Genomic DNA, 22312 nt, shown 5'->3' with positions numbered 1-22312 from the left:
ATTTGTTTCTCTTACAAATGAGGTTGAGAAGCTTTCTTCTGTGTTTCAAAGTCATGAGTATTTCCTTTCCTACAAACTGGCTGCTCGTGTTCTTTGCCCATTTTTCGACTGGTCTTTTTCTTGTTGATTTGCAGCATCACTTTGCAGGTGAAAAGAATTAGGCTTTTGTCATATCTTTTGGCAAAATATGTGTTCTATACGGGCCATTTTTTGGCAGCCAACTGTCTCTCTACCTCAACAAATTCTCCACAGGCTGCCAGAGTGGTCTTTCCGAAATGCCACTCTGATCACGTCACCCTCCTCCCGAAAGACACAAAACGGCTTCCTGCCGCCTGGATCCAGCTCAAACTCCCCACTTGGTTTGAGGGACCTGCCCATTTGGGGCCCAGCTTTCTCCCAGCCCCAACAAAAGGCCCACCACATGCAGCCGTGAGGGTTGTGCACTGTGCAGGGGGCAGTGACACCCAGGGAAGGACCTTGGGGGCATCCCCTGGAGGTGGACAGCGGGGCAGCCCGCCGAGAGGCTGCCTCTTTCTCCGGTGAACCTTAGCTCAGGACTCATCACACTTTCGACCGTTCCTCAAAGCCCCATCTGTTCCATTCCTCCAGGGCTATGTCCAGGCTCTTCCTTCTGCCCCAGATGCGACCCCTCCCCTGTGGCCTGGTAAGCTTCCTCCTCTGCAAAGCTGACCCCACTTTCACAGGCTGGCTTGGGTCCCCCCGCCCCAGCCTTTGTGTGTCCCTTTAACCCACTGCAAGGTGATTCTCTCTCTAGGGGAGGGCTGTGTGCATTCACTCCTGGATCCCACCCCCGGTCAGAGGAGGTGCTCGGGAAATGTGTGTGGAATGAATAAATGAGGGAATGAGCGAAGGCAGCCTTCTTTTATTTTTAAAAGAACTTTTTAAACTGAGGCAGTATAGTTGATGTACAATATTACTGATATATAAGTTACAGGTGTACGATATAGTGATTCGCAATTTTTAAAGGTTATACTCATTTATAGTTATTGTAAGATGTTAGCTATATTCCCTGTGTTGTACAGTATATCCTTGGAGGTTATTTTATACATCATAGTTTGTACCTCTTAATCCCCTCCCCCTGGATTGCCCCCGCCCCCTCCCCTCTCCATCACCCACCCACTGGTAACCACTAGTTTGGTCTCTGTATCTGCTCGTCTGTGAAGGTGGCCTGACCACTGAAGCCAGTCCAGTGCAGGTGAGGAGTGAGGGGTGAAGACCCAGTATCCCCTCAGCCTTCTCAGCCTAATGTAAAGTTGTGCATTTACCTGATAGGCTGTTTTTTTTGTATAAATCTCCATTAAACACTTTGAAAAATGCAAATTAAAAAAAAACCCAGCAGACTGGCTCTTCCCAGGTAATTATAGTAGACCCTGCAAGTCTGTACTGAGGCCATTTTATTTAGTAGGTCTATGGCTCTTCCCAGATTATAAATGAAAGCCCTTCAGGGAACAGGTTATTCTCCCTCCCCTAAATTCCCCAGGGCGGGGCATTGCAAGAGGACTCAGTGGGCACAAACACCGTTGCCATGGGGCTCGCACAGGGGAGCGGGGGCCCAGGGACCCTTCCTGGTCCGTAGGGGCCAGTGGGATGTAGGCTCTAAAGCAGCTCCTTCCTCCTAAACCCCAAACCCTCGCTGGCAGCCCCCATCTGGGCCAGCCCTCCAGCCCTCCCCCAGTGGGGAAGGTACCCACGGCTCCCCAGCCCCGCGCCGTCCCCCCCGGGGCGCCTGCAGGACTTCCTGCCGCGCCACCCACCTCCACTGCTCAGCTGCCATCAGTCCTTCGCCTGCATCCTGGGGACCTTTAAACACGTGAGTCAGGTAACGATCCTCACAGCTGCACTTCCCTGCCTGGCTCCTGTGGCCCCTCTGGATTCCCGTGCCCTGTGCCCTGTGGGGGTCTGTACCTCTGCCAGCCCTGCCAGGGACCCTGTGACCTGGCTAAGGCCTGCTCAGCTGGCTCACCCCTCTCCCTTTCCTGCCAGCACCGTGCCAACCCTGGGGAGGTGGGGATATGAGCAAAACCAGACATGGCCCCTGCCCACCTGATGCTGCGAGATGGACGGGGGTTAACTAAGAGCAGAGAGGAGGCAGCACGGAGGGAGGCCCTGCGCACAGATCCGGCTCAGAGAACGAGGACGGCGTGGGGCAGGGCAGGCTGGCAGAGGGCCAGCCCTGCAGGCAGTGCAGGCCACCCTGAAGATGTCCTCCTTGCCACTGGAGAGTGTTCAGAGGACACTGTGATCGGGGCTGTGGTTTGACAGATAACTGAGATTAGGATTGGAGGGTGGACCACGGAGTGGGACGGTGTGCAGGGATCCCGGCGACAGGAAGCTGGCGGCGGCCCCGGTGATAAAGGGCCGTGAGAATTGATGGCGCTTCTCATGGCGGTTATTTAATGCCCTCTCCCCTCCCTCCAGGACGGCAGGGCCTTGTCCATCCCACTGGCAGCCTGGCAGCACCTAGCACACAACTCAGTACATAGTAGGTGGAATGTTCTGGGAATGAATGACAGGTTAGAGAGGGGATAGTAATCAAATCATGGATTTAACAGGTGGGGAAACTGATGCTCTGTGTCGTGGAGCAGTGTGTCACCTGGGTGAGCTGGCGACGACCCAGGCACGGGGCAGCCCTGAAAACCCTGTCCCCGCCCACCTTGCTCACAAAGACCTGTTTTCATAGCTTGTCATTTCCCTACACGCCCACAGGCAGGGACACACACTGCACCGATAGATAAATCTGGGCCACTTTTCAGCGTCGTTTAACATCCCCGGGGAGGTTGGGTCACGTGGCCTCCAGCAGCCCATTAGCTGACAGGCTGAAGCGTATCATACTGAATTCCACGGCCCGCGGAGCCCGTGAGACGCCGTTGCTGCTCGGAAATCTGCGCTGAGTTATTAGGACGCAATTGTCCTGCGCATTTCCTCTAGTGAACACGTTGCCCCCCTCCTCTTGCCAGGACTGTTTCCCAGTGGGAGGACCTTGAACTCACTCCCTGTCTATAGCTTGAAAGGAAGAGGGGATGACCTGGAAGGGAGATGGTAGGGGGGCAGGGACCAGTGCTGGGGGCTGACTGTGAGTGCCGCTTGCAGAGAGATGGTCTGGAGGCATTGCGCTGTCCTCCTGCCCACCCCCGCAGCCCCCCCCAGCCCTCATCCTGTGTCTCCCTGCTCCCCCACCCCCGCCCGTGTGCCCTGGCCCTTGGCCACAGCTGCAGCAGGACCTATGGACAGGCCAGCCAGGGACTCAGCCGCTGACGCCCACAGCCTGGCCATGGCACAATGCATCTGCCTCCGCCCTACCTCCTGGGACCCCACGGGCCTGAGCTTCTGCCTTCGGCACGTGTCACGCACCCTGACCACTGCTGTGTACAAACTAAACTGGGACACATCACCATATGGTGAGGACACTCAAGATGGCGGCTCTCTTGCTCTGTAGATCCCCTGCTCGCCCAGGCCCTGCTTCTCCTACGCCCTGGCACACGAGCATCATCACCCCCTTCCCCAGCTAGAGATTGTTCTAGTCCTTAGGCTAGATGGTCGTTAACCCGAAATGCGTGCGGGACGGGCCCCAGCTGCTGGTTTCCCTGGTGACTGATGAGCCAATCTGACGTCAATTGCGCTATAAACGGCAGCCTCCTTCTCCCTCAAGCAGCCAAGATGGCTGCCGTGTCCTGCCTGCTGCCCACGGTGGGGTGTTGCTCCAGGATGCTCTGGTTCGAACGTGCAAGACACTTTATCCGATTAACCATCGATGTCTCTGTCTGTTGCCAGGCTCTTTCTTCGGTCTCATGGCTGGACAACTACAAGACTTGCAGGCCTGCGGGGTGCAGCCCAACTGCTGTCGGCCAGGAAGCCGAGGAAGCCGAGGAAACTCCTGTGAACGCCGAGATGTTGGAAGGTAAGGACGGCGTGGGGGGGGGGACCGCAAAGTGTGTGGTGATCGGGGAGGGGCGGGGTGCGGGGGCCGTCCCCTGCACTTGGGGCCCTGCGACAGCTGACCACTGTGAGAGATGTCCTTATCTTCCACTACACTGGTGATGCTCTGTTAACCTCGCTCTCCAGTTTAAGAGTAGCAGCCCCGTGCTCCTGGCTCATCTGACTGCACGGGGATGGCTGGTGGGTACAGACGAAATTTTCGTACAGACCTGGCATAGCTATCAAATACTTAGGCGTTCTCTGGTTGGGTAAGACGAGATACCCACACCCTCCACCCCTAAACAGCTACAGACACGGCCTTTAGGGATATTAACTCAGAGACAGGCTTGTGGCCAGTTACCCGGAAAGGAGTGGTTGAGGCCTGTGGCAATGGCAAAATACTAGAGTACCCTGGTGCTTCTGGTCCCAGCTGCGGGAGGGGGCAGAGCTACGTGCAGCCTACGGTGTGTCGTAACAGGTGGAAGCCATTACAAAAGGCCTACCCACGTTGTTGAGCAATGCAAAAACCCACCACTGGGGGGTCTAGAACAGCTGTGTGTGACATATGGGACCCCTGTGAATATCACTGGTGACCAAGGGACCCACCCTGAAGTTGAGGAATGGGCCGCTAAGAATGCCACACGCTGCCGTTTTCAACCGCCCTCCGGCCCCAGTGCCGCCGGCCGAACTGAAAGGCTGCTGGGCTAGTTAACCATATAGGGATGGGAACCTGGCCTCAGCTGTGGATCAGCAGGCTAACGCAAGCCCGGAACTATCACTGAGCATCCCAGGAGCCGTCGTCCCAGTGCCTACGCTATGTTAACCAGAGCCAACTAGTCCCCATCCGACTACGGCTCTCGACCACCAAAGGGCCGGCGACAGCTATGGGCCAGGACAATAACTCACTTCTGCCCTTGCCGTGCGATCTGCCCCCGGGGGGCACGTTATAAGATGGCCCTGGGGCTGGCAGGTAAGTCCCTGGTGATTTGGGTTCCCTGCCCCGTGGGGAACAGGACAGATTTTGCCTGCTGGAGAAAGCAGCATTGCATTAGCCCTGCGGTCGATTGCCATGTGCTTGTTCCGTGGCATGGCACCGCAGGCCGGGGCGATAACCGCAGGCGGGGGTGGTGCTAGCCCAGCACGCTGTCACCGCTCGTATTTTGCTCAGTGGTCGCGAACTCCCCTGTATGGCGCCTGTTACGCATCTTAGGTCCCTAGTCTGGGCGGAAGGCATCCGGTTACGGACTGGGCAACAACGGCTGCCTCACTGCGAAAGGAGTCTGACTGTTGGGTCTCCAGCGAGATGCCGTTGTCGTCCTGCTCTGACTCCCATGAAAAATTGACCGGATAAGTGCCTGTCTTACCCTTGATACTCGTTAGGTGCTGTGTCTGTATCGCACGTGTGGTATCTGGTTGCAGTGCCCCTCTGCATACCTGACCCCAGGGATATTGCGGAAGAGGGGCGACCCAGATGGTAAGGGTCGCGCAGGGGACGTAGCGGGGGAGTGTGTGGTCAGGTCACTCAAGATGGCGGCTCTCTTACTCTCTGTACCTCCCCTGCTCGACCAGGCGCTGCTTCTCCACACGCTATCACCTGAGCATCTTTACCCCCTTCCCCAGCTAGTAATTGTTCTAGTCCTTAGGCCAGAACGGCTCCACCTGCTAGTTTCTTAAAGGGAAACAACTGCCCTCGTGATGGTGATGGTCATTAACCAGAGGGGCGGTGAGGGATGGGCCCCGCCCGCGGTTTCCCTGGTGACTGATGAGCTAACCTGACATCAATTCCCCTGTAAATGGCAGCCTCCTTCCCTGAGTAGCCGAGATGGCTGCCATGTCGTGCCTGCCATCTGCTGCACACCATGGAGTGTTGCTCCAGGACCCTTTGTTTTGGACGTGTAAGATCCCCCGTCCAATAAACCACTGATGTCTCCGTGGCTGTTTCCAGGCTCTTTCTTTGGCCTTGAGGCTGGACAACTGCAAGGCTTGCAGGCTCGTGGGGTGCAGCCCAACACGTATGCACACCGATATACAGACCACCTGGACAGAACCACGCTCAAACACACACATCCCATCCCAACGTGTAGGCTATATCTACCCACACGGACCCACGCCACACCCATCACACCTAGTGTCCCTGGCTCTCACACCTACACACACACACTCTCACATACATTTGCACACACGCTTCTACATGCATTTTGAATTTCCAAGCGGCAGATAAACTTCTGTGATTAATTCCTACTTTTATTGCTCTGTGGTCAAGAAATATGACCTTTCCTTTTATGAACCTGCTTTGTGCCGAGCATCGTTAGGTGCTAAGTGTACAAAGTTGAATAAACTTGGGCCCTACAGCCTAATAACAGAAAACAAATTCACCTTGACAATCTGATGTGATACCTGATGCAGCAGAATCACAGCACTTACATTTTCTCAATATATTTTATATATTTTTCTCTACTTAGGTTGTTTCCTTTTTTGTTTCTATTACCTAAACACTGTGAGACCAAAAACATATTTTCATTGCTGTCCTCATTTGCTTTTCTTGAATTACTAGTTCGAATGGGCATATTCTCCCCTATTTACTGTCCATTTGTATTGCTTCTTTGTGACTCGCCATTTCATATCCTTTGCCTGCTTTTCTGCTAGTATGATTGTTTATTTCTCTAGATTTCCAATTATTTGTCTTTTGCAATACTCTTAGATAATTCTTCAAGCCGAAGTTCTAGCACGGACCACGACTTTGACTTCTAAGCACACGTGTTCTGTTTTTTGCTCTTAGCAATGATATGCTTTAATCCCAAGTTTTTCTTTTCAAAGTCCCTCCCTTTTCTTAGCAGCACACTCCCATTTGTTGAAGAAGCATCATTTGAGTTACTTCAGCGTCATTCAGGACCTACGGAGAGACTTCTGCAGACTGGTACACTAAGGCTTGGTGGACCGTGGAGAGCAAAGCAAGACTCACTGCCAGTGGAGACGACAGTCCAGGAAGGAATCTCCCTGGGAATTTGCCCTCCAGGTTGGCATGCTTGTCCGTTCCTCCATACAGGCTGTGCCCGCACCCCCTCCCACTGGGGGCAGGGGTCCGGGAGCAGCTCCCCCTCCCCCTCCTCTGATCGTAGGCGTCACTCAGAACACTTGTTAAACTTCAGATTCCATGGATTTGGAGATACAGATGCAAACTCATGATTTCTAAAATGTGTATATATACATGCACATGTATATGTGTTTGAATGTATATTTGTATACACACACACACACTCTACATTTATTTCCTAGCTCTGTCTGCTGAAAAGGTCAAGAAGGAAGGATATTCTAGCAGCTCTCAGCTCTTGGTCTGTAATTCCATTCCCCAGAGTTCCTCAGAGAAATGACTAATCCCAGAGCTGGGGCAGGGTAGGTACATGATGAGCCTGGGACATCTTGTGAGGCTAGAAAGTAAGGGAATGTTCAAAAACCACATCGAGGGTGTGTCACGTGACACGGGCACTGGCTTGGAGGGGCTCCCAGTGGCCAAATCTGGGAGTGTTTGAGCACCAAAACAATCAAGTAGAGTAATGAATTATAAGCCCATGAAAACAGACATTTACGAGCCCATACTGATAACAGATAAGCAAATACATAGGAAGAATGGAGGACCTTTGCTACAGTAAAATTCTGAGTCAACCAGTGAAGTGGAAGAAATGCTAGAACTGGAAAGCCATCCTTTGCAACCATCCTAGTAAAAACTGGATCACTCAAGAATCATTAAGGGTTGCTAAATCTAGGGGGATGTTTTGGCAATGAGCAGGATATTTGTATGATGTCAGACTGTCTCCCCACAGACTGCATATTAGTTGCAAGCAAGACCAAAAAACAAAGAAAACCCAGTAATTATACGGTGGAGAAATTGGACCACACCCTGATCGGGTGATCAAAATTAACATCACCAGGGAGGGATAGACAGGTGTCATGTGCCTCCAGATGTATTACTCTAAGAAGGACTCAATATATGCTCTCTGCAGTATTTTGGCCAAGAACGAATAACTAGAAAACTAGTCACAAGGAAACATCAGACAAATGCAAAACTCTGTTTTTATTTAAAAGGGCGGGTGGGGGTTGGGGGAGGAATGGTTGGTCGTATTCTTTCAATGTCAATGTCATAAAAGATAAAGAACAGGGCTTCCCTGGTGGCGCAGTGGTTGAGAGTCCGCCTGCCGATGCAGGGCACACGGGTTCGTGCCCCGGTCCGGAAAGATCCCACATGCCGCGGAGCGGCTGGGCGCGTGAGCCATGGCCGCTGAGCCTGCGCGTCCGGAGCCTGTGCTCCGCAACGGGAGAGGCCACGGCAGTGAGAGGCCCACGTACCACAAAAAAAAAAAAAAAAAAAAAAAGATAAAGAACAGTCATAGAAATGTTCCAGATTAAACGAGGCTAAAGAGACACGACAGCCGAATGCAATCTCTGACCCCAGACTGGATCCTGTGCTGGAGGGAAAAAATAGTATAAAAGGATGTTACTGGTTCTACTGAGGATGTTGGAATGTGAATATTAGATGAGAGAAAAGTCTGTAGTAGTGTTAAATTGAGGTGGGTAACTATACTGTGATTATGTAAGAGAATATCTCTAATCTTAGTAAATATTCACTGCAGTATTTAGGAGTAAAGGGCTGTGGCATAAGTCACAAAAATAGCAGTAAATGTTAAACATTTATGTTGAATACACGACTGTTTTAATACAAATTCAGTAACAGTGCAGTATAATTGGGCTTGGGTGCACTGTGGCATATGTTCTGGAGCCTGGCTCTTTCCCTGGCTTGGGGGCTGGTCACCATCCACACCGTGGGTACAGCCTCACCAGGTTGTCCAGATTTGAGGTCTCCTGTCCACCTGCCTCTCCTGCTACCCACAGGCCCACTCTGTTAATAGCTACCAATGGGTGTCTGGGAAAGCAGTTTCAATTTTGTATATTTATTGTGTATTCAGCCACTTTACTGAACCAGGAGCGTTTTTTGGTTGATTCCCAGGGAAATTCTAAGAAGATGACCCTAACTTTTGTCTTTTCTTTCTCAATAGTTTAGTTAGTTTCTTTCCTGCCTTTTTGCCTTGAAACGCAGCAGAGTCCTGCATCTAAGTCATTTCTTACCTCATTGGGAATGTCTGTTATGTTTTACTCTTAAGGATAATGTTGGCTATTGGCTTGAGATATTCTATTTTTCAAATATGTTTTTATTACAAAAGCAAAATTATGGTCAGAAAAAAGAAACTTAGAAAATACTGATTAAGCACAGAGATGGGAGGGGGGAATAAAAAGCCATTTATTATCTGTAGGTCAGTGTTTTGTTAACACCTTGGTATATATCCCTAATAATTATTATTTGAAGATTTTATTAGAATAATCATTATTGCTCCCAGAGCAGGTAGCATTTATCTATTATGTGTCAGTAATGGTGCTAAGTTTAGGGGTGACAAGCATTATTTCAGCAAATCCTTACAGAATACCTCTCTATAGTGTAGATACTGTTATCCCTACTTTACAGTTAAGGAAATTGAGACTGAGAGGACTTTCCCAATTTACCTAAGATCATGGGCAAATCAACAGCCCTTAAGGCTGAAAACCAGGTCTCCCTTATGCCCAAGCTCTGGCTCTTACATACACTACTATCTCCTAATCCAGACCTCTTTGTGCAAATAGATTTTTTTAAAACTAAGCTAGAATCCTTCTGGACATATCATTCTGTTATCAGCTTTTACACCTGATGTATTATTAACATCTTTCAGTGTCATTTATTATTCTTCTACAAATGTAATGGCTGTGTAGTGTTTTATTATATGGATATGTTTTATTTATTCTTAAATGGCTCCATATCAAAATAAAAACTGGTCGTAAAATATTCAAACAATAACAGGAATATAAAGTAGAACATGCAAGTCCTCCGTTCCACCCTGCTGAGCACCATTCCTTTGAGGAAGTTACTATTAATAGTATATGTTTGCTTCCACATAGTTCTTCTATGTAACTTATTATATGTGATGTAATTTATTTAATTTTCTTTAAAGGAATGGGTATACCAATCTACTGCTTGCCTTTCATACATAATATATGATGAACATCATTCCAAATCTATCCATCCTTTTTTAATATGATTTTTTAAATTGAACTATAATTGATTTACAATACTGTTAATTTTAGGAGTATAGAAAGTGATTCAGTTATATATGTGTGTGTGTGTATATATAATATGTATAAATTCTTTTTCAGATTCTTTTCCATCATTGGTTATTACAAGATATTCAAGACAGTTGCCTATGCTATACAGTAAATATATATATATATGTATCATCTTTATCCATTCATCTGTTGATGGACACTTAGATGGCTCCCATGTCTTGGTTTTTGTCAATAGTGCTGCTATGAACATTGGGATGCATGTATCTTTTCTTTTTTTTAAATTTTTGTAGTTGAAGTGTAGTTGATTTACAGTGTTGTGTTAGTTTCAGGTGTACAGCAAAGTGATTCAGTTATACATATAAAATATATATACATATATATAATCATTTATTTGTATAATTTCTTTTTCAGATTCTTTTCCATCATAGACTATTACAAGTTATAGAATATAGTTCCCTGTGCTATACAGTAGGTCCTTGTTGCTTATCTGTTTTATATATAGTAGTGTGTATCTGCTAATCCCAAACTCATTTATCCCTCCCCCACTCCCCTTTCCCCTTTGGTAACCATAAGTTAGTTTTCAGTATCTGTGAGTCTATTTCTGTTTTGTAAATGAGTGCATTTGTATCATTTTCTTAGATTCCACATAAAAACCATATCATATATTTGTCTTTCTCTATCTGACTTACTTCACTTAGTATGATAATCTCTAGGTCCATGCATGTTGCTGCAAATGGCATTATTTCATTGTTTTTCACGGCTGAGCAAATAGTACATTGTGTATATGTACCACATCTTCTTTAACCATTCATATGTTTATGGGCATTTAGGTTGCTTCCATGTCTTGGCTATTGTAAACAGTGCTGCTATGAACACTGGGTGCATGTATCTTGTCGAATTAGAATTTTCGCCTTTTCTGTATATATGCCCAGGAGTGGGATTACTGGATCATGTGGTAACTCTATTTTTAGTTTTCTAAGGAACCTCCATACTGTTCTCCATAGTGGCTGCACCAATTTACATTCCCACCAACAGTGTAGGAGGGTTCCCTTTGCTCCACACCCTCTCCAGCATTTATTATTTGTATTTTTTTTTTTTTGGCTGTGTTGGGTCTTCGTTTCTGTGCGAGGGCTTTCTCTAGTTGCGGTGCGCGGGGGGCCACTCTTCATCGCGGTGCGCGGGCCTCTGACTATCGCGGCCTCTCTTGTTGCAGAGCACAGGCTCCAGACACGCAGGCTCAGTAGTTGTGGCTCACGGGCCTAGTTGCTCCGCGGCATGTGGGATCTTCCCAAACCAGGGCTCAAACCCGTGCCCCCTGCACTGGCAGGCAGATTCTCAACCACTGCGCCACCAGGGAAGCCCTGTAGACATTTTTGATGATAGCCATTCTGACCAGTATGAGGTGATATCTCATACTTTTGATTTGCATTTCTCTAATAATTAGTGATGTTGAGCATCTTTCCATGTGTCTGTTGGCCCGTCTGTATGTCTTCTTTGGAGAAATGCCTATTTAGGTCTTTTGCCCATTTTTTGGTTGGGTTTTTTTTTGAGTGAGTTGTATGAGGTGTTTGTATGTATATTTTGGAAATTAATCCCTTGTCAGTTGCATCGTTTGTAAATATTTTCTCCCATTTCCTAGGTTGCCTTTTCATTTTGTTTACAGTTTCCTTTGCTGTTATCCATTCTTTTTAATGGACAAGAATCAACAAGTCACATCTGGCTCTTGGCTCGAGCAACTGGGAGGATGGCAGAGCCATTTTGGTGGGTTAGAAATGAAGGGAGGAACAGGTTTTGGGGTCATATCAAACCTGATGTCAAGTGGACACAGGCCCTGTGAAGGGCTCAGGGAGCAGTGGAGCTGGGTATAAAAATGTGGGAGTCGGTGAGCAGAGAATGGATGGTATGTAAATCCATGGCAATGGTCCCTGATGCCAAGGAGGAGCCACACCTGGAGAAAGGGTGTGTGCTCTCCTTTCTCCCCAATCCCCACCTCTCCCTGTTGTCTCTCAGCACTGGGTCTGAGTGTCCTCTGATGTGGGCCTGCTTTAGTCACTCACATTGCTGCCAGGTCACTGAAGCTTTGTGCTTTGCACTGTCAAGGGGTGTTCAGAAAAATCACCCAAACTTGGAATTAAGGCAAAAGGAGGCCAGCTTGTCATCCCAACTTGTCATCCCAGTGTCCCACTGGAATATTGTTAAGAGGACCACCCCAGGATTATTCTATCACCTGGGGGAATACATCTTTATTTGACTTGCCATTCACTACGTATGTATGTACATAGCATGTGTATTACATGTTCACTTGTGGATTTTTGGCACCCCCATTGCTTGTGGTTTTATAGCCCTGTAGGGCATTAACCAGTCTTGACTGTAGCCAGAGAACAGCACATGATCACCCTGATTAGTCTCAATGTAACCTGAGCATTTCTTACCAGGATCTCTCGCTGAGACTCTCCACCAGGAATTTTCAGGAACACCAGACTCTCTGCTCTCCAGAGCCATGTTCCTATCTCCTCACTTAGGCCCATGTACTCAGCCACTGCTTCCTTCCCCTGGGCTCCTGGCTAATGCCAGCACGGATCCACACAGCTCTGGTATGTTTGGGAATTATGACACTGTGCCCTGGAGGGGCTCTTTTTCCATCCATTGTGCTGGGTTCTTTCATCCTGAACACTTGAGTTCTTCCTTCAACTCTGGAAAATATGCTTTTATGATTCCTTTGATCACTTTCCCCTTTCCTTTTCTTTTCCCTCCTTTAGGAATTCCCAATAGTTGGATGTTAGATATCCTGGATTGAGCTTCTAGACATCCTGGATTGAGCTTCTAGACTTTTTCCCTCTCCCATTTTCTTTTTTTTAAAATTTATTTTATTGAACTACATTTGATTTACAATTTGTATTAATTTCTACTGTACAGCAAAGTGATTCAGTTATACATACAAACAGGTATATATACATATATATACATTCTTTTTCATATTCTTTTCCATTGTGGTTTTTTAATGCAGTATTGTCTTTAATTAAGTACAAAGACTTCCATTGATGTTGCCTAGAGATCATTTTATCCACCGCTCTGTTTGGCCGCCAGTCTCTTGTCTCTCTCCTCAGCACTGGTAAGGTGGATACCCTTTCCATGGGGAAGAGAGATCCACAGTTTGTTGCCTTTGCCAATAACGAAAATGTTGGAGAGCCAGGTGGCAAACTGTTGCCATTGGCATCTTTCACATGAACTACATCAAAAGAACCAGGATCTCTCCCTGTTGGTGATCACACCAGTTCTTCCCAGTTAGCACCTCCAGTCACCACGCACAGGTTACCAGTGTCAAATTTGATGAAATCAGTAATCTTGCCAGTCTCCAAATCAATCTGAATGGTGTCATTCACCTTGATGAGGGGGTCAGTGTAGCCAATGGTGAGAGCATCATGGTTCACCAGATGAGGGATTCCTTTTGTCCCCACAAAGATCTTTCTCATTTTGCACAACTTATACTTCACCTCCTCAGCTGTAATATGATGAGCAGCAAAGCGATCCTTGGTGTCATAGATCAGACAAAAATTCTCTCGTCTTGTCAATGCTGATGACATCCGTAAAACCAGCAGGGTAGGTTGCATCAGTGCGGACCTTGCCATCAATCTTAATGAAATGCTGCATGAAGATTTTCTTTAGTTCATCTCCTGTTAGGGCATACTTAAGTCTGTTTCTTAGGAAAATAATTAGTGGGAGACATTCCCTCAGCTCGTGGGGACCGGTAGATGGACGAGGAGCAAACCCACCAGTTGGTTTATCCAGCGTCCAACACTTTGGAGCTGCTACATGCTTCAGGTGCTTCTTGGGACCACAAGCCATGGCTGCGCTAGGCATGAAAAGTGATCCGTTGTGGTTTATCACAGGATATTGACTATAGTTCCCTGTGCTATACGGTAGGACCTTGTTGTTTATCCATTCTGTATAAAATAGTTTGCATTCCTACCCCAAACTCCCAATCTATCCCTCTCCCACCCCACCCTCCCCCTTGGCAACCACAAGTCTGTTCTCTGTGTCTGTGAGTCTGTTTCTGTTTTGTAGATAAGTTCATTCTGTGTCATATTTTAGATTCCACATGAAAGTGATATATGGTATTTGTCTTTCTCTCTCTGACATACTTCACATAGTATGATAATCTCTAGGTCCATACAGTTGCTGCAAATGGCATTATTTCATTCTGTGTGGCTGAGTAGTATTCCATCGTATATATGTACCACATCTTTTTTTTTTTTAGTTTTTTTAATTTTATTATTTTTTTATACAACAGGTTCTCATTAGTCATCAATTTTACACACATCAGTGCATACATGTCAATCCCAATCGCCCAATTCATCACACCACCGTCCCCACACCCCCGCGGCTTTCCCCCCTTGGTGTCCATATGTTTGTTCTCTACATCTGTGTCTCAACTTCTGCCCTGCAAACCAGTTCATCTGTCCCATTTTTCTAGGTTCCACATCCATGCGTTAATAAACGATATTTTTCTCTTTCTGACTTACTTCACTCTGTATGACAGTCTCTAGATCCACCCACGTCTCAACAAATGACCCAATTTCGTTCCTTTTTATGGCTGAGTAATATTCCATTGTATATATGTACCACAACCTCTTTATCCATTCGTCTGTCGATGGGCATTTAGGTTGCTTCCATGACATGGCTATTGTAAATAGTGCTGCAATGAACATTGGAGTGCATGTGTCTTTTTGAATTATGGTTTTCTCTGGGTATGCCCAGTAGTGGGATTGCTGGATCATATGTGTACCACATCTTTATCCATTCATGATGGCCCTTCTGACCAGTGTGAGGTGGTCCCTCATTATAGTTTTGATTTTCATTTCTCTAATAATTAGTGATGTTGAGCATCTTTGCATGTGCCTGTTGGCCCGTCTGTATGTCTTCTTTAGAGAAATATCTATTTGGGTCTTTTGCCCATTTTTCGATTGGGTTGTTTGTTTTATTGTATTGAGTTGTATGGGCTGTTTGTATATTTTGGAAATTAAGCCCTTGCCAGTTGCATCATTTGCAAATATTTTCTCCCAGTCCATAGGTTGTCTCGTCATTTTGTTTATGGTTTCCTTTGCTGTACAAAAGCTTGTAAGTTTGACTAGGTCAAAGTTTGATCAGCTCACTTCCGGTTCATCTCGCCCTCTGCTAATTTAGTCAATGCTCGTTCATCAACCTCCATCTGCCAAAGCTTTTCGAATTCTCTTACATACTGATATCTCCTCCTACATTAATTCTGCCCTTATGAGTGATCATCTTTTCAGTCCTGTCAGTACAGTGGTGCTTGAAAAGGAAACGAGATAAATGCATGTCATCAGTATACCTTGTTTAACTGGAAGATTATTTCTTTTAAAAACCTAATCCTACTGATGTAATATTTATTTTTTAAACTTTCTGATAGAAGAAAAACTAAGTAAATGTCTTCTAGTGATCTCTAGTTTTATTGCTTCAAGGTACAGAATGTGGGCCAAACTGTTTTTTTTTTTTTCTTTTTTTTTGCGGTACACGGGCCTCTCACTGTCGTGGCCTCTCCCGTTGCGGAGCACAGGCTCCGGACGCGCAGGCTCAGCGGCCATGGCTCACGGGCCCAGCCGCTCCGCGGCATGTGGGATCTTCCCGGACCGGGGCACGAACCCGTGTCCCCTGCATCGGCAGGCGGACTCTCAACCACTGCGCCACCAGGGAAGCCCCCAAACTGTTTCTTTGGCCAGCTTTTTCAGTTTTTCATTTCTCGATACATGCAGTCAGCTTTGGGTGACGTTCTAAGTATACGTGAAAGAAGGTGTGTTCTCTCTAGGGTAAGAGCTTGATGTATCCCTGCTTATTAAACCTTATTAATTATTAAAAACCTCTGGGTTCTCATTGCCTCCTTGATCTATCATAAGCTAATAATGGGGAGGTGTTAGTCTCGGACAATCGTATTCTTGTCGATGTTTTTCTTCTGCGTTTCCAGCAGTTTTGCTTTCTACTTGATGCACCTTAATCCACATACGGAAGTTCATGGCTTTTGTACCTTCACTACAAATGTCTGTCAACATGAAATGATTTTTCTGTCCCAGTCATTGCTATTTCCTTGAATTCTATGTTTACAGGGCATCACCTCAGCAGAGAGACCAGAGGGACCAGTTTGGGAACCAGGGTCAGTGGTACGGAAGCACTGAGGTGGCCCACGGGTTTGGCAATGAGGCAGTGGAGGTGGGAAAGGCAAGCCAGGCTACAGAGGGCTGGGGAAAGGGCGGGAGGCCGGAGGCGGAGATGGCAAGTCCCTGCAGGCAGTAAGTGCACTTTAAAAAAGGTTGTCTGAAGGGTAGAAAACCCAGCCTGGAGCAGGTGAAGAGCAGGTGGAGACCTGGTATTTTAAATGCTGTGAGAAGGAGGGGCAGGGCCTGAAGAGTCAGGAGTGATGAAAGCAAGGGGCGGCCAGGGGCTGCCTCGGGAAGGAATGGGGGTCCCCTCCTCTCCTGTGGCTGCTTTGGGGAAGGAAGCAAGGTGAGAGCTGGGGCGCCTGGCTGGCGGTGAGCCGGGGTGGGGTCAGAGGGTCACTGCCGGCCGTCTTCCCGCAGTGGGCTAGGAGGCTGGTTCTTGGAGCAGGGAGAGCGTCTGGCTGGGAGATCCGAGAAGAGGTACGGGTTTGGCTGAACCACGGTGGAGAATAGGGCAGGGAGTCCTTGCTGAGAGGGGAGATGGGAACCCACAAGGGCACGGTCTGAAATGGGTTTTTTTTTTTTTTCCTGCAGTGCTCACCTGTCCCCTGTGCAGGGTGCAACTGAAGGGGCTCAGGCGCTGGCTTGTTCCCAACAAAGGCCCTGGGTTCAGCCTTGCAGGTGGGTCTGGGCCATGAGTTAGGGCTTCTCAGGTATCAGAGGCTTGAGTTTAAGTCTAGCTCAGCCATGATCTGCTGGTGGCCCTGGACCACCTCCTTCCCTCCTGGAGTAGGATTTCAGGGGCTGGGGAAGCAGAGTCTGGCAGGAGCTGGTATCTGCTGTAGGGAAATGCAGGGGCCAAGCTCTGGGAGCCTAGAAAGTCCACGCTTGTCAGAGCGAGGGGGAGGGAGAGACCCCAGCCCGGGAGAGGACGGGCAATCCCAGATCACGCAGGGTCTCCCCGACCACAACTGCCACCAGGGTGAACCGAGTGCTGGTAAAGAACAGTATCAGGCCACGATGCAGGAGTCACTCCTGGAAAAGCTCCTGACACACAGCTGAATGGAGAGGCGAGTCAGGCTTAAAATAGCTAAATAAATCTTTACTATTTCTAACTGCAAATGTACAGAAACTGCACAGCCATACAGTCTTAGAACACCAACAGCTTTCTCTGCACATTGTTACATAGTTAAGAGTCACGGCTGCAGGCAGGCGCTCCAGCCAAGACGCCAACATTTGCATTTTTTCCTTTTCACATACTTACAAAAGGGGGGGCAGGGAGGTGGAATGGGGGCTGGGGGCGGCTTGGGGGAGTGTGTAGAAAAGAGGGGCCGTTTCCCTGGACGGTCTGCCTTCCACAGACGGCCGGGGTGGGAGGGGGAGAGGTGTACCCTGGGGCAGATGCTCTGCAGGGGGGTGGGGGGGGTGCCTGGAGCTCTGGCCCTGGTTCCCCACCCCCATTCGGGGCGGGCGGAAAGAGTCTCCACTTACAGGAAGTTTGACCGTTTCCTTCACCCTAAACATAAAAGTTAAGCAAAATGTCAGGCCTCCCTGTGTTGGCAGGAGAGGGGAGGGGAGAGCCTTCTCCAGCAGGGCTGGGCCTGGGTCTCCCCGAGCAGGGAATGCCTTCCTTCCTCCTCTCTCAGGGACGCGGGTTCAGTGTGACCCAGGCAGGTCGCACGTCCCCAGCACCCAGAGAGCACGCTGCACAGCCGACACATAAAATGCCACGGGCAGGGAAAAACCCCATCACCCAAATCCACAACCTCTGCCTCCTGCCCAGCACTGTTCTCTAGATTAAAAATAAAACAAAAACCGTCGGAGAGCAGCGGTCCCGGGCAGCCCTCGGCAGCACCAGGACTAAAGGACTATGTACAACCGTTAGGTGAAATAGTTACATTACAGTCAAACACCAAGAACATTTACAAAAATCGTCAGACTTGCAATTCAGATAAAAATCTGGGAATAGTCTGTACACTTTTACAGTTTTTGCACTAATAAGGCTCTCGGCCTGAGAGCTCCCAACCCAGGCCAAGGGCCGCCAGCACCGGCCACCACTGGCCTCCTGAGCCCGGCTGTCCAGGCCCTGGGAACCTCCCCCCTGTATTGCTAAGAGGCGCTCAGTCCGAGGTCGCTCAATGAGGCATCGGCGGGGCCGGGGGTGGGGGGGGGGTGAGAGGGAACCAGAGGAGGACGTCACGGGGCCAGGCCCTGCCTGTGTGGCCAGAGGAGTGAGGGCAAGGCCTCCGCCCCCATGACCTGCCTCCCTGAGGTCTGTGACCCTTGGGGGTCCTGCTCTCTCCCCACAAGCGGGTCTCTGGGCTAACTGGTTTCACCCCAGGACGGGGCGCAGTGTGGTCCGAGCCCCCCGCTGTGCTCCCCTTCCTGGGGAGCTCTGGGGCAACCTGGGCCCTGGTGGAGCGTCTCCAGCCCCAGTGACAGGAAGGGGTCGCCCCAGCTTCCCACGGCTGAGGCAGACGGGGCGGCTCCTGGCTGCAGGGTGAACGCCCCAGCTCCTGCCTGAGATTCCCCAGGGCCAGGGGTGGGAACAGGGAGGGACGAGAGAGACCCACGCTCCTGCCCACCTATGTCCCGCAAGGGGGGGCGGGGAGGGCCGATAAGCTACAGAACAGCCTAGAGCTGAGGAAAACCGGCCCCAGCCGCGGGTGAGCACCTCCCTGTCTGCAGCGCCTGGGTCCTCGGCTGGGCCTGGGAGGGGTGAGGCAGAGGCCGGCCGCACACACGGGGCGGGTGCAGGCTGCTGCTGTCTTGGAGAGGGAGCAAGTCTAACATCCTCCAGGGCCGCTATTTCCCATGCAGTGCGCACGCTCAATTTAAAAGGCCCCTGTGTTCCAGCAAGCGAGCAAGCGGGCTTTTGTTTCTAATGCATACTGTGAAAGGAAAAAAAATCACAGTTATCCACCTTCTCAGGGCCTGCGGGCGCTAGACTTTTCTTTAACCGTCCATCAGGAGCGCTCAGCCTGTCTCTCAGGGGGAGCACCTGCTGGCCACTCCCTGCAGGGCCACCGTGCCCGGGGACACTAGCTCCGGGAGAGGGGCAGGCACTACACAGCGCCGCCTGGGCCAGCTCTGCCCAGGTCTCTGTCTTCGGGGAGCCCCAGAGCATCAGCCTGGGCCCACGTGGCAAGTGAGGGAGGTCCTGGATCTTCCCATGGGCGCAAGGGCCCAGAAGAGAGCTGCGGTCCTCGCTGGGTCCACCTGACAGAACAAGTTAGGGAGGGAAGGACGGAGGGCGGGAGCGGGAAGGCGGAGGGTCTGGGGGCAGGTGACTCCTCGGTTCCTCACAGCCGGGAAGGGTCCCCGCGCATGCAGGGGCAGGTGCTCGGGGTGGAGATAGGCGGGGGACCCGGCGCTCCGGCAGCTCCGTCCTCCCCCCCGCCCCCCCCCCCCTGCTGACCGCCCCGTCGGCTCCTGGAACTGAGGGGCAGGTCCCACAGGGCAGGGCCTGGCTGCCTGGCAGTCCTGGGGAGGGGAAGCCACGAGAGTAGGCCCCTGGCTCTCCGACCCTCCAGCTCTCCGGGCAGCTCCCTCCCTGGGGAGGGGTTGGGGGTACATGCACTCAGCCAGGTCAAGGAGGAAAGGTGACGCACACCAAATTCAACACCCGACAGAAACATTGCGCAGCCCCTGTGCCTGCTCCCCAGCCTGCAGTCTCTCGGGCCTGCACCGAACGCGCTTCTCGGGGAGCGGGCCGCTGTGCCCCGGCACGCTGCGTCAGTCTCTCGCGGCTCCCTCTGCGGCCGCCTCCTGGACCGCGGCTGGAGGGAGGCGCCAAGCCTCGGCCTCTTGCCCCTGCGCTGGGGCCGCTCCTCCCCAGGCCGAGACCCTGCCCTGGGCCACCATGGTCCTCCCTCCTCGGGCAGGTTAACAACTGCTGCTGTTTCTGAACTCGCCGTTCTCAGTAATCTGCAATTTGGTGGGGTTGGTGGGGGAGATGCCGTTACGGGCTTGCATGCTGTACCTCTCTTTCAGCTGTGTCAGGGCGCTCATGAGGCGGGCGTTGGCGGCATCCAGGGAGGCGATGCGCTTCTCCTGTGGGCAAACAGGGCATCAGCTGGGGTCGCGGAATGGCCTCCTGGGCCAAAGGGGGTCCGTGCCGGAAAGGGATCTCCCTGGAGCTGTGTCCACCTACAAGAAGCGCTGGGAGGGGGAAGGCAGGGGGCCTGGAGGATACCACGTGTGAAGGATGGGAAAGGCACCGAGGCGGCAGTGGTCCTGCTGGGGAGGAGGCGGTCTTGCCATAATGGACCAACACCTCCTTGCGCCCGCCTTCCTCATGTCTCTACCTCATCACCTGCTTCTCACCCAAAGGGAGCAGCCCCAGCAGTGTCGGGCACAAGCTTGTTCACGTGTGTGTGCACTGGTGTGTACAACACAGAGGCCACAGCTACCAGTCAGCCTGTGCAGTTTCCAGACTGAGCAAGCCCTGGGCCTGGAGAGGAAAAGGGCGCAGACCCGGGTGAAGGAGACTGGAGGCCAGTCTCTTAACTGTCTCCCCCTCTCAATGCAGTTGGGAAGCCACAGCTCTGAACAAGAGCTCCTTTGCTCCCTCTCTCCCAAGCCTGCTGTCACCCCCAGCCTTTCCCATTCCCCTCCCAACAGTTTCCACTCTTTGGTCAGAACCCTTGGTGAAAGGCAATACCCACCAAGCTGCCCCTGCAAGGGAGGAGTTGCCCCGCCCTTTTCATAGCCTGTCCTAGTGAGCTTGTGGTCCACCGAGACCCTCAAGTCTGACTTCTTGGAGCAGAGATCCTGATCTCCTATCCTCCTTAGCTTCTGCAGTGGGGTATGACTGAGGATGTGAAGAAACCAAAGTCACCCCCTCCTTATCCCAGGTCCTTTAACACCCGTGGCTGACCAAAAGGCCAGAGCCCCACACCTGGGCATCAATGATCTTCTGTTTGGAGTCTACAGCTGCTTGCATCTCCGCGTGGTCCTTCTTCAGCTCCTCCTCCACTGACATCAACCTGTTACCAGAGACAAGGACAGTCAGGCTGGCATTTGAGGGTGCAAGTGAGGAGGTGAGTGCGGGGCCTGGTGGGAACAAACCATCACCCCTGCACAAAGGGGGCATACTAGGAGAGCCCCTCCTTGGGCCATAGACTCACCTCCCACACTGCCTGGGACACAGGCCCTCCAGCTGGCCCCCAACAACTGACACAGGCTGAGCCTGCTCCTTCCTTATGCTTCACCCGCCCCAGATTCTGTTCCCAAATCCCCAGAAGTCCCTGGGGCTGCCCCTTTCCTGGTGTTCTTCCAGGAGCCACAGGGGTGGGAGTGGGTGTTAAATCCTCACCACACCCCAGAGCCAGGCAGGTGGTGTAACATCATGAGACCTGTGGTTTGAGTGGGAAACAAAGGCCCTGCAAGGCTCTAGAGCTTTCTCCACCCACCCCGTATTCACTGAGGGCTGTGCCGGGCACTCGAGGTGGCAAGATGAAGTTGCAAGGCAGTAGGGACACAGGCAGGGAGAAGGTAACCACGCTCTGCAGTGGGCAGCTTGTGGGCCATGGGGACAGAGAACAGGAAGCGGCTGGCTGTCTTGGGGGTGGGGGTGGACGCACTGAACTGGACAGCTGAAGGACAAGCAAGGCCTGCCGCCTGGGTAATGAGCAGGGAAGACGCGAGGAACACGATCCACAGAAGCTCAGAACTGGGGCCAGCGGGGGCCTGTGGCCAGCTGCTCCTTCCCTGAGACCCTTTCAGGTCTCAGCCTGCTTGTCTCCCACGTACCTGTCAGTCACTGCTGATCACTCCCATCTTCCTACTCTCTTCCTTCAGCTTTCAGACCCCATGCTCTCTGGGTTTGCATCCTAGCTCCCAGGCCACTGCTCTGCAGAGGCCTTGTCCTGTCTGCCCCTAGGCTGTCAGGGCTCCACAGGGCTCTGCCTCAGCCGGCCACTCTTCCTGCTCTACACTCTTCTCAGAGGAGTTCACCTACTGCTTTATTTCCATCTCTACCCGCACAACTTCTCCAGAGCAGCAGAGCATCTAACCCCCAGGCGAGCACTTCGTCCATTTCACAGTAGATGCACAGG

General features: G+C 50.8%; 2 protein-coding genes and 1 pseudogene across 16 annotated transcripts in view; 1 reads left to right on the top strand and 2 right to left on the bottom strand.

Moving 5' to 3' along the window:
• The window catches only part of TTLL11 (tubulin tyrosine ligase like 11), a 269679-nt gene extending 255870 nt beyond the window's left edge, over positions 1-13809 (top strand). For all 3 annotated transcript variants that reach the window (XM_089913702.1, XM_089913700.1, XM_022578815.3), the window contains 2 exons: positions 3793-3919; positions 6774-13809. In XM_089913702.1, the coding sequence (XP_089769828.1) occupies positions 3793-3919; positions 6774-7122 (476 nt within the window). In that variant the 3' untranslated portion in view covers positions 7123-13809. The remainder of the gene's footprint in view (positions 1-3792; positions 3920-6773) is intronic.
• Positions 3193-15999, bottom strand: LOC149749046 (small ribosomal subunit protein eS4-like; annotated as a pseudogene).
• An 11-nt stretch (positions 16000-16010) lies between these two features.
• DAB2IP (DAB2 interacting protein) overlaps positions 16011-22312 on the bottom strand; it is a 172954-nt gene continuing 166652 nt past the window's right edge. For 12 of the 13 annotated variants that reach the window (XM_089913694.1, XM_022578839.3, XM_089913695.1 and 9 more), the window contains 2 exons: positions 21154-21241; positions 16011-20306 (listed from right to left, as the gene is read on the bottom strand). In XM_089913694.1, the coding sequence (XP_089769820.1) occupies positions 20139-20306; positions 21154-21241 (256 nt within the window). In that variant the 3' untranslated portion in view covers positions 16011-20138. The remainder of the gene's footprint in view (positions 20307-21153; positions 21242-22312) is intronic. The other variant, XM_022578825.3, reaches the window with a different exon arrangement.

This window comes from Delphinapterus leucas, chromosome 6 (genome assembly GCF_059928025.1).
Source record: "Delphinapterus leucas isolate spDelLeu-1000000601 "Yukka" chromosome 6, BTC_Dleu_Yukka2, whole genome shotgun sequence".
In the NCBI taxonomy this organism is placed as follows: Eukaryota; Metazoa; Chordata; class Mammalia; order Artiodactyla; family Monodontidae; genus Delphinapterus; species Delphinapterus leucas.
The sequence above is the reverse complement of the archived record's forward strand: the minus strand, read 5'-3'. Positions and strand labels throughout refer to the sequence as shown.